At 35.2% G+C, this 14,452-nt stretch overlaps 1 protein-coding gene across 1 annotated transcript; it reads left to right on the forward strand.

The window, feature by feature from the left end:
• Positions 1-174: 174 nt before the first annotated feature.
• LOC105328660 (lysine-specific demethylase 2A) lies at positions 175-13,175 on the forward strand. Its single transcript, XM_011429631.4, has 16 exons — positions 175-505; positions 2,412-2,550; positions 2,971-3,049; positions 4,528-4,574; positions 4,753-4,925; positions 5,180-5,286; positions 5,433-5,680; positions 5,982-6,097; positions 6,636-7,295; positions 7,533-7,616; positions 7,718-7,948; positions 8,402-8,647; positions 8,970-9,119; positions 9,383-9,610; positions 9,700-9,846; positions 11,855-13,175. Exons 1-16 carry the CDS (start codon positions 473-475, stop codon positions 13,049-13,051), a joined length of 3,885 nt encoding a protein of 1,294 aa, XP_011427933.3. The 5' UTR covers positions 175-472; the 3' UTR covers positions 13,052-13,175.
• The last annotated feature ends 1,277 nt before the right edge of the window (positions 13,176-14,452 follow it).

Below are 14,452 nucleotides of genomic sequence, written 5' to 3' on the forward strand. Positions count from 1 at the left end.
AAAACCGATATAATCAAAACAAATATAAATAAATCATCATTTCACTTAAGAATAATTTTATTAGCTTAAATATTTTTGCAATTGAATCCTAATTGACATAATAAATTAATTCATTATGATTTTTTCAAATTTGTTTTTGCTTTGTAAATTCGTCAATAATTGAGTAAATAGGACCTATTTGGGTAGTTAAACGACTCAAAATTTATTGTGAAACGCAACTAAACAAAAGAGAAAACTGTAAATGATTTTCGTGTATAGAAGTACCATATATATCTTAATCACCGCGTAGATTATGGTAAACAATAATCTTGAGTTTACAAAGTGACAACAGAAGAGGCGAAATTGGAATCACGTGGTCCATACTATTTACGTTTGGAGCGGTGTGACGTCAAAACACTATTTGTTAAATGTGAAAAATTTCATTGATTTTTAGGAATATGTCCTCAGATTAAATGTTTCAGGTTTAATCAAAATGACCGATTCACAAGAGAGAGGACGCAAATTGGTATGTTGAGGACAAAACATTGTAAAAGTTTTGCATTCACTGCTTGATTTATTGTGAAAAACCTCTGCAAGCAGCCATTTTGATATTCTCTGACCATCTTATCACTACAGTATTTATGATTAAAAGTTTCGATCATTAATCAAAGGGCTGTCTTATTTTTCTTTGGAGCGTATGTGTTATTGATTTGTAGATCTACTGGTGAAATAGAAATTCAAAATGTTACATTAAACTTTTATGAAAAGATAAATTTCTTGTTTTATTTTCTATATTGCTTTTTATGATCTTTTTTAATCCATTTTAAAATTATAGTTTTTTTTTAAATAGATATATTCCGGATCAATTCACATTTATATTGAAAGTTATAGAGTAATAAAATGATCAAAGAAATTAGAATTTACCCTTTTTATGCCTATTCAACGTTGTTAACTTCCTTAAGCTCTATAGTGTGGCTTATGTAGTGGATTATTTTTCTCCAGAAACGCCAAAAAATCTTTTATTACCTATTGCTTTTTAAATTTGTATGTTTTTAGAGAAGTAAAGTTGTTGATATTTGTTGTTTTTAAAGGAAAAGGAGAAGTGTATGTGTATCTAACTCTAAAACTTAATAAAAAGAAGAATCACCAACTTGGTTTACTTTTCATGCAATGAGTGTTTTTCTTTGAAAATGAAAAAAATACTTTTTTTTATTCAAATCAAAAGGATTTTTAATATTTATATAAGTTTTGGCAGGAAAGGTCTTGTTCCTGTGAGGTACACTGACTTTCAAAAAGTGTTCAAGACTTTTGGCTATCACTGTACTATTTCTTTGATGTCGTCTATGCTGAAAAAGTCACGTACATGAATGCATATACCAACCCCCTTTTTTGCTTGAATTTTTTTTTGCTTGAATCTGAGTGATATAGAGATGAAATTAAAAAACTATATTGAAGTATGCTCAGAAAGAGCTTTACTTTTTCAGAATTGTAATTTGTAGGTTTGATAATATTATTTAATATGGCTTTCTTTTTTTGATTGCAATTTACTACCCAAAAAAGAAAAAAACCTGTCAATAAATTTAATCCAAACTGATTTTCTTTTTGTTTAGCTGTGAATACAAATGACTAGTTTCAAATTTTTTTTGATAATATATTTAATACCATGAATTTCTCTTTGTGTAAAGTTCATTGACTGAGCTACAATAATGATTGAATAAAAGATCGCTGGAGACAGTGCTAAGAAATTTCAAATTTTCATTGAATAAGAGTATTTAGAAAACTGGAAAAATAATGAATAAGATAATTTATAAAGGCATGAATGAAACATTAAATATTTGCTCTGAAATGGTTGTAGTCGATAATAATGCAGTGACCTTCATTGTAATGGATATCAAGGTCACAAACACGAATAGGCTTAGTCATGTTATCTACGACCCAATTTTTAATGCATTTTTATTTTGTGTGAACACATACTGCTTCTCTTGTATAGATGTTTTACTATTTTTATGAAAATTATTTGTAGGGGATTTATAGATATATTTTTTTAAAAATTATTTTTGTTAGTGAGAGAATCTATTAAGGAAGCATATAAACATGAAACTTCTACCATCAATAGTTTTTAATGTTCTTATAAGGAATTGCAATTTTGAAATTTAATTGATCACTGTCAGTGTTATTAATTAAGTCATGGAATCAGAGCAAAAAAATCTTGAGTTAATTACTCAAGTTTAAAACGTTTTAGTTCTCCTAATTAAAGTACTTGTATATCCCTTAAAAATATTTTACTTTCATTTTGAATTTCAAGTGTTTATGGAAATATAGGAGGAAGATAAAAAAAACTTATATCAGTTGTAGAGTCTGCTTGATTATGAAAATAGAAAAACAGAATGTGAATTGATCTGAGTACTGATCGTCTTTTTGAACTGTTTCAGAGAGTGAAAGAGAGGAAGACGTACACAGATGTGGACTTGGATGATGATGATATTGACGGCAAGAGAAGTTACACTCTGGATGAGAAACTCAGATCCAACAAGTACAACAGAAAATATGTCAATGAGCTGACGGGGACCGGTAGGTAGCACTGCTTCCAGGATAGTATCTAAAATCTTTTCAACAGTGAATTGATAATTAAATTAATGATTTTTATGAATGCTGGAAACCTTGTGGTATGACTCTCTTGAAGGAATGCTTTTAATACTGGTATTGCAGATTTGAAAATGTTTTAAATAGAACTCAAAAAAAAAAAAAAACTTAGGTAGCTGCTGTTCTTGTATCTTTAATGGAGGTTTTTGTATAACATGTTAAGTTGAAACTAAATATATCGTGGTTTAGAGGGAATGGAAAAGAGAAAGATTTTTTTTTTATAAAATAAAGTTCTCACCTTTTATGAAAGTTCTTTATACGAAAGTTCTTTTATAAAAAGAATTATTTATTTTTTTTTTAATGGGTTGATCAATCATTTATTTTTATTTATTTTTTGCATCTTTTCAGAGTTTGGTCTGAAATACATCCAAGAAAATGGGCTTGAATATCCAATTGTCTTTGTTGACAAGACAGGACTTGGACTTAGGTATTGTATTAAATCAAAGAGTATATATATACATTTATTGAGAAGTTGTACTGGGATAGGAGTGATCTATTCTGTTTAAAGGTCTTCATTTTATGTAAAATGGATTGCCATTATCTTTGATGCACTAAAAGTCAATTTGCAGAAAAAATGAAATAGGCATATATATTTTTATATAGATATTTTCATGCTCATCATTGATATGGCTGTCCTTAAAGTACTCGTTGTTCCTGTCTTATTTCAATAGTTTCTTCACACAACCTGACCTTTCCCATGACCTTTTAAAATATTCCTAATTATACCCCCTGCAAACAAAGTTTGGGGGGGTATATAGGAATCACCTTGTCTGTCTGTCCGTCGGTCTGTATGTGCAATTGTGTCCGGTCCATATCTTTCTTATGGAGACCCATGGTCATTCGGGCAAGGTCAAGGTCACTGGCAGAAAAATTGCAAAATTCGTATCCGGTCCATATCTTTCTTATGGAGAAACATTGGAAGTTCTTACTTCACACAAAGATTGCTTATGACCTAAGGGTGTGTCATGACCTTGACCCAAGGTCAATTGAGGAAGTTCAAGGTCACTGGCAGAAAAAATGCAAAATTCGTGTCCGGTCCATATCTTTCTTATAGAGAAACATTGGAAGTTCTTACTTCACACAAAACTTGCTTATGATGTAAGGGTGTGTCATGTTTTGACCCAAGGTCATTCGGGCAAGGTCAAGGTCACTGGCAGAAAAAATACAAAATTTGTTTCTGGTCCATATATTCCTTATTGAGAAGCATTGAATGTTCTTACTTCACACAAATATTGCTTATGACCTAAGGGTGTGTCATGACCTTGACCCAAGGTCAATTGAGGAAGTTCAAGGTCATTATTTTGAAAATGCTAAATTCTGTCTGTGTCATGTCTTGTATTAATGGAGATATTAGAAGCTAAAATTTGACACAAAGCTTGCTTGTCTCAGGCCACATAAAATTATTTTTAGATTCTCATCCCCATCTCTCTGAAAATGGGTTGCCCAGCTGAAATTTTTTTTGGGGGGGGGGGGAAAATGTGTAGAAAAAAAATTTCGGAAAAAATCGGGCTCAGTATACCAATAATTCAAAATGTTTAAATATTAAATGGCTGCTTGACATGTGGATTTCCTTTGATTCGAGTCATGGTTGTTAACGGAAGGATGCAATTGTCCTCATGCATTAACGGTTAACTTAAAATAAAATGGAATTAAAGGATAGAAATTGGTTTGTTTACTCCTATTAGCATTAACAGTTTTAAAAAATAGAGCAGTTGTTATTTATAGAAAATGGACAGTGAAAAAGATTCATCCAATATTTTCCATAATATCAAAAATACACGCGTTATGATTTTTTTCTTAGTGGGGGGTATCAATTGTGAGCTTGCTCACAGTACCTCTAGTTTTACATTCAGCTTATTTCAAAGATACTACAGATATTTTTAATGTTAATATTTTAATTTACAGGGTTCCAAGTGAAAACTTCAAAGTTTCAGATGTTAAACAGTGTGTAGGTAAGTTAATATTGTAGAGTTTCACATCCTCATGAAGTTTGAGGAAGTTGCATCAATGACTCAGAAAAATATATCTTATTTATTAAAACAATTCATAGGAAAGTTCAATGAAGAACAAAACAGAATGACTTTTTTTTTTTGCTGATTGCTGTTTGATTGACAATTTCTTTTTACCCAGGGAGTAGGCGGATGCTGGATGTGATGGATGTCAATACTCAGAAAGGAATGGAAATGTCCATGCGGGAGTGGGTGCAGTACTACGATAATCCAGACCGCCAGAGGCTGCTCAATGTCATCAGTCTGGAGTTCAGTCACACCAAGCTGGAGAACTATGTGGAGTCACCTACTTTTGTAAGAGATTCAATCTCCTTAAGGAGAAAAAAATTCTATTTTTAGATTATAGGCTTTGCTCTGACAGATGGGTTTGTGAAAATTTTTGCAATTAACTTTACAACAATGAAAAAAGACAGAGCTTGATTAAAGTCTGTCAATTTCAACAGAATTGATAAAAGACTCTGTGTAGATATTTGACACATGTTGTTTGAATGTATTTGATTTATTTTTTGATAATGTTGTCTGTGATTTGCTCCTGTTCTTGCTGCTAGGTGAGACAGATAGACTGGGTAGACACAGTATGGCCAAGGCATCTGAAGGAATGTCAGACTGAGTCCACCAATATCATCGAGAAAATGAAGTATCCGAAAGTTCAAAAGTAAGTATTCTGTTTTACACATTTGTAGGTGGTTCCTCCCTCTCTCTAAAACTGGGGGGGGGGGGATCTTTTATTGAGAGAAATGTAGAATGTTATATTTCATTAAGTTAAATGTATAGTGTTAACATGTTTGAGATATTTGACAGGTATTGTTTGATGAGCGTGCAGGGATGTTACACAGATTTCCACATTGATTTTGGTGGTACCTCGGTGTGGTACCACATCTTGCACGGAGAGAAAGTGTTCTGGCTGATTCCACCGACTGAGAAGAACATAGACATATACACCAACTGGGTGCTCTCAGGAAAACAGGGGGACATTTTCCTGGCAGACCACGTGGAAGGCTGCCAGAAGATTGAACTCCTGCAAGGATATACCTTTATTATTCCCTCGGGTATGTGTTTGTATTTGTATCAATTCTCATGACTTTTCAAAATCCTTTGTCAGCCTATCAACCTCAGTAGATATTTTAAACAAGAAAAGTATATGCAAATCAAACAAGCTAAGGAACAGCTGCAAAGTATTTGAATAGTCATACATTGATATGATATACATGTATTTGGTCATCAAATACTGATGTAAAATGGCCCCATTACAGAGTTATTACCAGATATTTTGCTTTGAAAAATACATAAACCTAAATGCTAACCATTGATTTAGACAGCGCTAGGACGGGTTCTTTTGTTCCGTTGTAGGCTGGATTCATGCCGTCTACACACCTAAAGACTCCCTGGTGTTTGGTGGGAACTTTCTGCACAGTTACAACATCATAAACCAACTGAGAGTGTCGGAAGTTGAGGACAAAACCCGTGTAAGTACAACAATGTGGAACAACTATCATGAGACCCCCAATAAAGCAGAAATATGTACCTATGTTTAGTAACAATTTATTAAGAGGATTATATCTTTATTTTTTTTTAATTTTTTTTTTCTATTTGAAGTTGAACAATCAAATACATTTGTATACAATAAAGTGATTATAACAGCATTGAGAAAATTTACTTGCTGTGCAAGTAGCATAAGGATTGATTTTTGGTTACATCAAGCACTGACTTTATTAATAGAATCAAGAGCACTTTCTAGCTTGTCTAGTTATACATTTTGTTGAACAGATTAAACTCAGTGTAGGGGCCTCTATTGGTTACAAGTAAACATACTGTTCAACTATTTGAAACTAGATAGTTTTACTCTTTCTCTCTTGTGGATGTTTATATCATTACATTTCTGTGAGTATTGTGGGATTTTACAGAAATGTTCCATCTTGATGCCCCTTGCAGGCCTTAATTGGTAAATAAATTGAGTTTAATCAAATTGAAAGCAATTGTCTCTAGATCTGGTTTGACTTACAGGTGCCACAGAAGTTCCGTTATCCATTTTACACAGAGATTGCATGGTACGTATTAGCGAGGTACATCAGCTGTATAACAGGGAAACAGTGTCTGGAACTCCCTCCCGAGGACAAGGAAAACGAGGACCGGAGAGAGTTCTCTCCCTTTCTTCAGGACGAATGTTCCCAGGACACAGACACCAGTGTCCACACCCACAGATCCACCACCCCCAAACTCTCCAAAAGTGTCACCATAGAACTGACCCGGATAGACCAGTCCCCTTCCATACACCGGTCAGTCAGTGAGGAGGAAGCGGTCACACCTCAGCGAGTCAGATCCCCTCGCAAGTTATCATCCGACAGCTGTAGTTCTGCGGACACAGAAATATACGACAAATCTGAAGATATTCTAGGATCTCTTACCAGTGGTGAATCGCAAGAGAAAAAAATGGACACTACTCAAACTGGGGGCAAGAAACCCAAGTCTAGTGATTCGACATACAAGATGGCACACAGCCCTTCCGTTCGGGGGAACAGGAAGGAACACAAAGTGTGTTATTTGACAAAGTGTGAATTACGTGGACTTGAAAAGTTAATTCAGTGGATAGAGGAGCACCCTACTGCCAAAAAAGGATATCCTAAAGATATATTAGATCCAGAAACACTGCTAAACGATGCAAAGGTATGCTGAATCTTTCAACTACATTTCTGTTACAATTACAACTACATTTAATATTACTTTCATTGAACTGTTGCTGGTATTTTAGGGGAGTTTCAAACCATAGTTCTTGAGAGTTGTACTTGTATTATATCAGTTATCACAGAGATATGCATAATTTATATGCATGTTGACTATATAGTATCTAGAAATTTGTTATTTTATTGAGATTTTTTCTGATTTTGTCATATTTGTTTACAGCAAATGCTAGAAGACCATGCCTCAGATGATCAAAGTCTTGCATGCAATGGAGAAGCTCTTCTTGTTTGGCCTGCATCCAAAAAGGTAACAAAACTTAAAGTAACAAATTAACAAAAGGTACATTTCCACTTACAATAAATATTTAAATTAGAGTTAACAGACTATGTTGTTTTGAATTTGTTCAGCCTCCCAAGCCAAAAGTGTACAAGACAGGCCAGGGACATCTGAAGTTGACGAAATCCCAGCAGGCCAAGAGTAATTCTACCTCATGTATCAGGCGACGGCGAACGCGGTGTAAAAAGTGTGAGCCGTGCACCAGAACGGACTGCGGAGAGTGTAACTTTTGTAAAGACATGAAGAAATACGGAGGACCAGGACGTATGAAGCAGTCTTGCAAGAGCAGACAGTGTTTAGCAGTGAGTGCAAGAATGACAGAGTGAATGAGGAAAATAGATTATGAATCAAAACTCTTTTAAAACCACTGACGCAGTAGGGTATAAGAAATGAACAGCCAAAAGAATTTGCAAAATTTTTTATGTGTTTTTTCTCTCAATTCTTACTGTGAAGCAACATTTTAGTGAAATTACAATTGTGGGTCTAAACACTTTTGTTGCAACCTTTCAATATACCCTACTTGGATATGCATTTTCAATAAAGATCACAAACTGTATATGTAAGCCCTAATATACTGGTAAATCACAGATTTAATAGACCATTATAATATAGTACATATAGTTTTAATACTCTAATGTTCTTCTATTGGTTAATGACAAATTAAAATTCAGATTAATGTCTGTATTTATAAACCTTTGTGAATTTCATTTTAAGTTTATATATAAATGTGTAACAAGTTGTTCTTCTTTTTACAGCCTGTGATTCCTAATGCTGCAATCTGTATGATTTGTGGGAAGGACGAACGGGTGAAATCCTCGGAAAATCCGGACGAGATGATCACCACCCTGATGGAGTGCTGTATCTGCTGGGAGATCAATCATCCGGAGTGTGTCCGGAAAAAACATGAAAACCTGGAGAATGAGGGAACGATCAATGAGGACCTGCCAAACAGCTGGGAGTGTCCGAAGTGTTGCCAGGACGGAAAACAGGGTCTGCTAAAGGTAGATTCCCATTGTTGTTCATATTGTTCAATAAGAGAACTAGCTAAGCAAGTTCCTACATTCATAGGATGGAGTTTGCAAAAAATATATTTGTGATCTTATGTCAAGTCCCAGTTTTCATGTATTAGCTAATTCCTTGGAAGACTTCATGCTGTTGGGTTTTTTTGGCCATAGGAATTTTTTTGAGAGAGATTGAAATGAAATTCCTTTTATAACTCACAGAGTTAAAGTCGATGGGAGCTTATGCTATACCCTCGGCATAGGCGTCCGGACCTGGGTAAAGTTTTTTTTCGTCCTGTTACATGAAATGTTGCTTTTACAGGCCAGGTTTTCAAGGATCAAGAAGGAAGAGAGTCTCTACAGCCCCCGAGCAGGAAGTCCAGCATCATCATACGATTCTACGACAGAGATCAAATCAGAATCAGAGGCAGAGGGAAAACGGGTCGTCATGAAACAGGAAAGGGAATATTCTGTAAGGATTCTGCTCCATTATTTCTTTTCTCTGCAGGCTAGATGTTTTACAGTGAATTTTTAAAGCCCCGTTTAATTTTCCTTATCCGTTAATTTTTTGAGCAAGATCATTTTAAGTAAAAACTAAATTGGCAAATATGTTTGATCACTGAGGAAGACTTTCTTGTTTTAAGTTGAAAAATGTTTTATTGAGTTGTCTAGTGCATGTACAGAAGTTCTTCCCTCTCCATGCTGTTATCAATACATTTCTCTTTGTTTTATCAGGACTTTGAAGTCAATGACGATTCCTTAACTGAAACAGAAAGCAGCTCAGTGGATGCCAGAATCGGATCGACAACCACCCAGTCACCTGAACAGACTGTATCACATACACCCTCCCCCAAAGACCCGCCCACCTTCAAACAGACCCTCCAAAAGAAATTCTCTCCCAAATCTTTTGGGGTCCGGAGAAAACCTGGCCGACCAATCGGCTCATCAAATCAGCTGAAAAAGGTTGGTTTATATTTGTCAACAAAAAAATTGGTTTAGCATATAAACAAGTTATACATTTCAAATGTCAATCGCAAATTTGATCATTGTAGAAATCAGCCTGGAACATTTCACCCAACAAAAGCTCAAAGGTAAAAGAGACCGTTATAACCAGGTCTGGCCGCAAAGTGAAGAGATCTCCACAGTTGTTGGGAGATGACATGGAATTAGACTTCCCCAAGAAACGACCAAAGCGTGAGGTAGTTATTCCAAGGAGATACCTTGATTAGTTCAGAGACAATGATCTAGTGACTTATCCCATTGAAATTAATTCACTAAAAAATCGCCAATATATCACCAGCAAATCATAAGTCATTTATACTGATAAAACAATGTGTGAAAACCAGATTCATTCAAAACATGTGTGAGGTGTGTGTTCAGTGTTATCCAGTTTTTTCTTGTTCATTGTTCATTTTAAGTGTGTGGGGCTTTGGGGTAATTAGGGTTTGCTTGGTATTTTGAGGTTTGGGATTTTTTATCCAGATTTAATTTTTATCTATTGGCCTCTTTGTTTAATAGAGAAGCCCTGGGTTAAGTATGTAACGGTATTTGTAATTTTATGGAAATTCAAAATTTTAAGTAGGAAACGGAAGTCTGTTGGGATTTTTGATTTGTAGTTTTTGTCTCTCTCTTGTCTCCATGTCTGAGCTCAATTTTAAGCACAATGTTTTGCTGAATGTCAGTTTCATGATGTACATAAAAATTTTGTATGTCAGTTCTTAAAATATAAGACCTAGTCTTTTTTTTAATTGATAAATTTGAATACATTTTATTGCAATCTAATGGCATCATTTTTTTTATCATCAACTTGAATAAACTGATTTTATAAGTGATTAATTTTTTTCTTCCAAGATTTAAATCAAAGTACTGAAGAACTGACGGGAGTTGATTTTGTCGATGTTTATTTATTTTAAAATCAATGATATGTTATTTTGCATGACAAGTACATGTATACGTAGTTTCTAATTTGAATTACGCATATTTTTATAATATGAATTTTTGAACTTCTTCGACTAGAATGTCGAGAAACTTCCATATGAATCATGTTAAATTATATTTAAAGATAAAATTAATTCAATCAAACTATGTATCAGTGGTAGAAATATTTCTCGAAAATTGTATGGATCCAAGCAATATTGAACTCTAGTCTCGTTCAACCAAACGCTCGGCTGACACCGTAAATCTCCGACAAGGGTTTACGGAGACAGCCGAGCGTCGAGTTGAACGAGACTATATTGAACTCTGGCGTAGGAATACATACGACTACAAAAAATAGTTAAATTGTTCGTACCATTTAAAATCTGACTATTTCTAAGGTATTTGTAAATAAGTTTCCTTGAAAAACAATGCTTTAGCATACATTACATCGAATTCATCAATTAATTTCAAGAACTAAGTCTTGTCAGGAGCAATGATTTGTGCTGAGGTCCAAACACTGTTTCACTTTCGGTTTGTCCGAGTGACTGCATAGGAGAGTTGATTAAAAATCAACTCCCAAAAAAGGATACTGCATATATTTTTTGTTAAAGATTTTGAAGATTAACCTAATACTGTTTGAAGTTGGAAATATGTGACAGCCAAAGGCTTGCCAATAGGCTCATTTAAATCATCATCAACCAATTCTTTGCTCAACTTTAAAAATATTACAAAACAGTTATGTACATGTATATATAGATATTGAAGGGTTCACATTATGAAGTTGCTGGTTGTTAAACTGTTTACGGGTAATTTTTGCGTAGGTAGCAGTAGATGTAAAGTCTCTGATTATAGGAAGGTACATGTATATACTGTACTTCAGTTTGATATGAGACTCACTCTTTTTGTTGAATTGTTATGAATTCCAATCAATCAAATATATATACAAGTGATAAATTATCCTATTGGTATTAAAAAGTGTTTTTGATTTGTAAACCTTATAAATATCATGTATTAAATTTTTTGGAGAAAATCATGTTTGCATGTGATCTCACTTTTCATTAAAAGTATTCATCTTCGTGTAATGATAACATTTTTTTTATCGTTCCATCTTCGAAAGAAATTATTTTCATTGTTAAATATTTCATCATTTGACCCAAAAACTCATCTGTTCTTGTCACTTAATTCCAATAAATTTTCGTGCTAAACTTTGTCGCATTTCTTGTTAATGATTTGGCTGCAGGTTTTTGCCCAAATCTGGCACAATAATGACTGAAGTCCTTGTCCTTCCAGGGCTTTGTATCCAGACCGGATGATCCAGGTGATATGGAGGTCAAGGTCGTGAAAAGTCAAGGTCTTCTGTCATCCACCGCCTCTAATAACGAGGCCACTGAAAGCTACTATTCCTCAGAGGAAGTCACTAACTTTGAATTTGTTCAGACAAAAGTGAAAAAGGTTAGTGAAGATCAACAGACAGTCAGAGAGAATCCTCTTCCAAAGAAAACATACAAAGTGAGGCAAAGTTATGGAGCAGGAAGGAGAGGAAGGAAGGCCGAGAAAGTAAGCAGTGGGACCAGACCATCTCAGATGAAATCTTGTGACAGCGGGCAGGGTAAAGTGACGGAGGTGGTGCAGAGGAAGTATGTGGTGCGACCCCCAGCCCCGTCACCACCTCCAGACTGTGTGGAACTTAACAATGGTGCCTTCCATCTGTTGGAGAAAGTCCACTGGACTAAAGTGTTTTCTTTCTTGCCTCATGCGGACCTGGCAAGATGTCTGTCTGTCTGCAAGGCTTTCTACAGCTGGGGAATGAACTGTGAGCTGTGGCCTGTCATTGATTTAAGCCGAAAAAGAATATGCCAAACACACATCATAGGCATGGTGAAAAGACAGCCGGACAGCCTCAAGTTAGACAATGTGATAATGACCCAACAACAGCTAACCTGGTTACTGGCCCGCATCCCCCAGCTCAAAACCCTGTCCCTGTCCTCTTGTTCCTGGTCCACGGTCAGTGCCCTCTGTTTCTCCTGTTGCCCCCTTCTGACCACCCTCAATCTGAACTGGATGCTGGGACTGAGCCACCAACACTTCAGGGACCTTGTGACCCCTCCCACTGATTTACGTCCGGGTATGAACGATGTAAGTCGGTTCCACAACCTGCGCACCTTGCGGTTGGCTGGAACCGAAATCGAGGATGAATCATTGCAGCTTATTCCACAACATCTGACCCAGTTAAGAGACCTTGACATTAGTTATTGTCCTAGGGTGACCAACGAAGGAATTAAAAAGCTTGTGGAGGCCAATAATGCAGTGATTACCAAGTCTCTGCGAGTGTTGGACATTTCGGGGTCACGCTCACTAACTAACCAAACCCTCGACAGTTTGGTCAAATGTGTCAACCTGTCTGTGGTCAAAATACACAAATGTTCCAATATCACAGCCATATCAGTGCAAAGGTTTCCCAACAAGGCTGTGAAATTTTTGAAATGACTTCATGTTCATTCATTAGAGAGGCCGAATCTATTCTCAGAGATACTTTTGTTTTCATTTATAATGTATGAAATACATAAACAAATCCATTATTTTCATATTAAAATGAGTCTCATGAATTCAACATTATTGTAGCATGTATATTAGTGTTCTAAGAGCATGTATAGATATTGGGATCAATTATACAGGTACAGTTTCATGGAAACCGAAGTTAAATTGTACAAATGTCTTTCAGAGGCCTGGTCCTCGAATATTGCCTAAACTGTATATTCTCTATGTTTTTTGAGTCATATTAACATTTCTTAAGTTCATTCTCATTTCGTTCCAATGAAGTGCTGAATAAACAACAAGCATTACATATGAAAATTGCTCGCAAGGACTTTTATTATGCATACAACATGTTATATTGTACACCGTTTGTACAACCTTTTCTGATTTTTACTAGAATTTACCTAGCCAAATTCATTACACTCCACATCATTGTCAGCCGTTATATATCTGCATCTTCTTTCGAGCGAGCATACAGACCACGCTACCGCATGGTCCTACTTTTTATACACTAACGACGTTAAACAAAATCTATTTGAACTCGCAAAAGAACCACTCCCACATAACTATAATATGTGATTAATTTAGATTTGAAGTTTATTAAAATACGACTAATGCGCGGATCAAGAAAAATATTCAGGGGGTGGGATGTGGTTGTTCGAGGGATGTATATGTTTAGTTTAATTAGACAATATTAATTCATTATAGATTCAAATACATTAACATGGTGCATGATAATTACAATTGTAAGATTCGGAAAAAATTGTAATTATCATTGTAAATATTTTTGTTTTGCCAAAGGAAGCGGGTCCAATGCCTAGTTTTGGTATTTTTACTACGTAAATTTTGAAATTTCCAGCGGGAGGGGGTCCGACCCCACCCCTTCATTTAGATCCACGCATGGGATCAAGCTTGAAAACGCAGACCGTTAAGATGATGGACGATAGAACATTTACGTATGTGATAGGGTTTGGCAGTCGCCCGCTTGGACACATGGGTTCTCTCCTGGTACTCCGGCTCCTTCCCACAAAAGTGACCCCCTCGCGCTAACATTCGTGCCAACGAGAGATATTTATATAAGTTGTAGAACTTGTTTATCAATCGTTGTCAAATAAATAAAGTTAAGGTTTTTGTTTTAACTTTTACGGCGGTAATTTAATAGTTTTGTGTAGTATACGTATTCAAGTTCATTGTATATACTGAAAACTATATAGGACATGCATGTATTTAGAACTCATCATTAATCAGATTCTTAAGTTGATGAAACCATATTACTTTTATTCGTCTGCTAGTCTTAGCTGTTGGTGACAATGGAAAAAAAACACGTTTATATAGTTACATTAATAACTGACT

The sequence above is a fragment of the Magallana gigas genome, chromosome 3, assembly GCF_963853765.1.
Source record: "Magallana gigas chromosome 3, xbMagGiga1.1, whole genome shotgun sequence".
Lineage (NCBI taxonomy): Eukaryota > Metazoa > Mollusca > Bivalvia > Ostreida > Ostreidae > Magallana > Magallana gigas.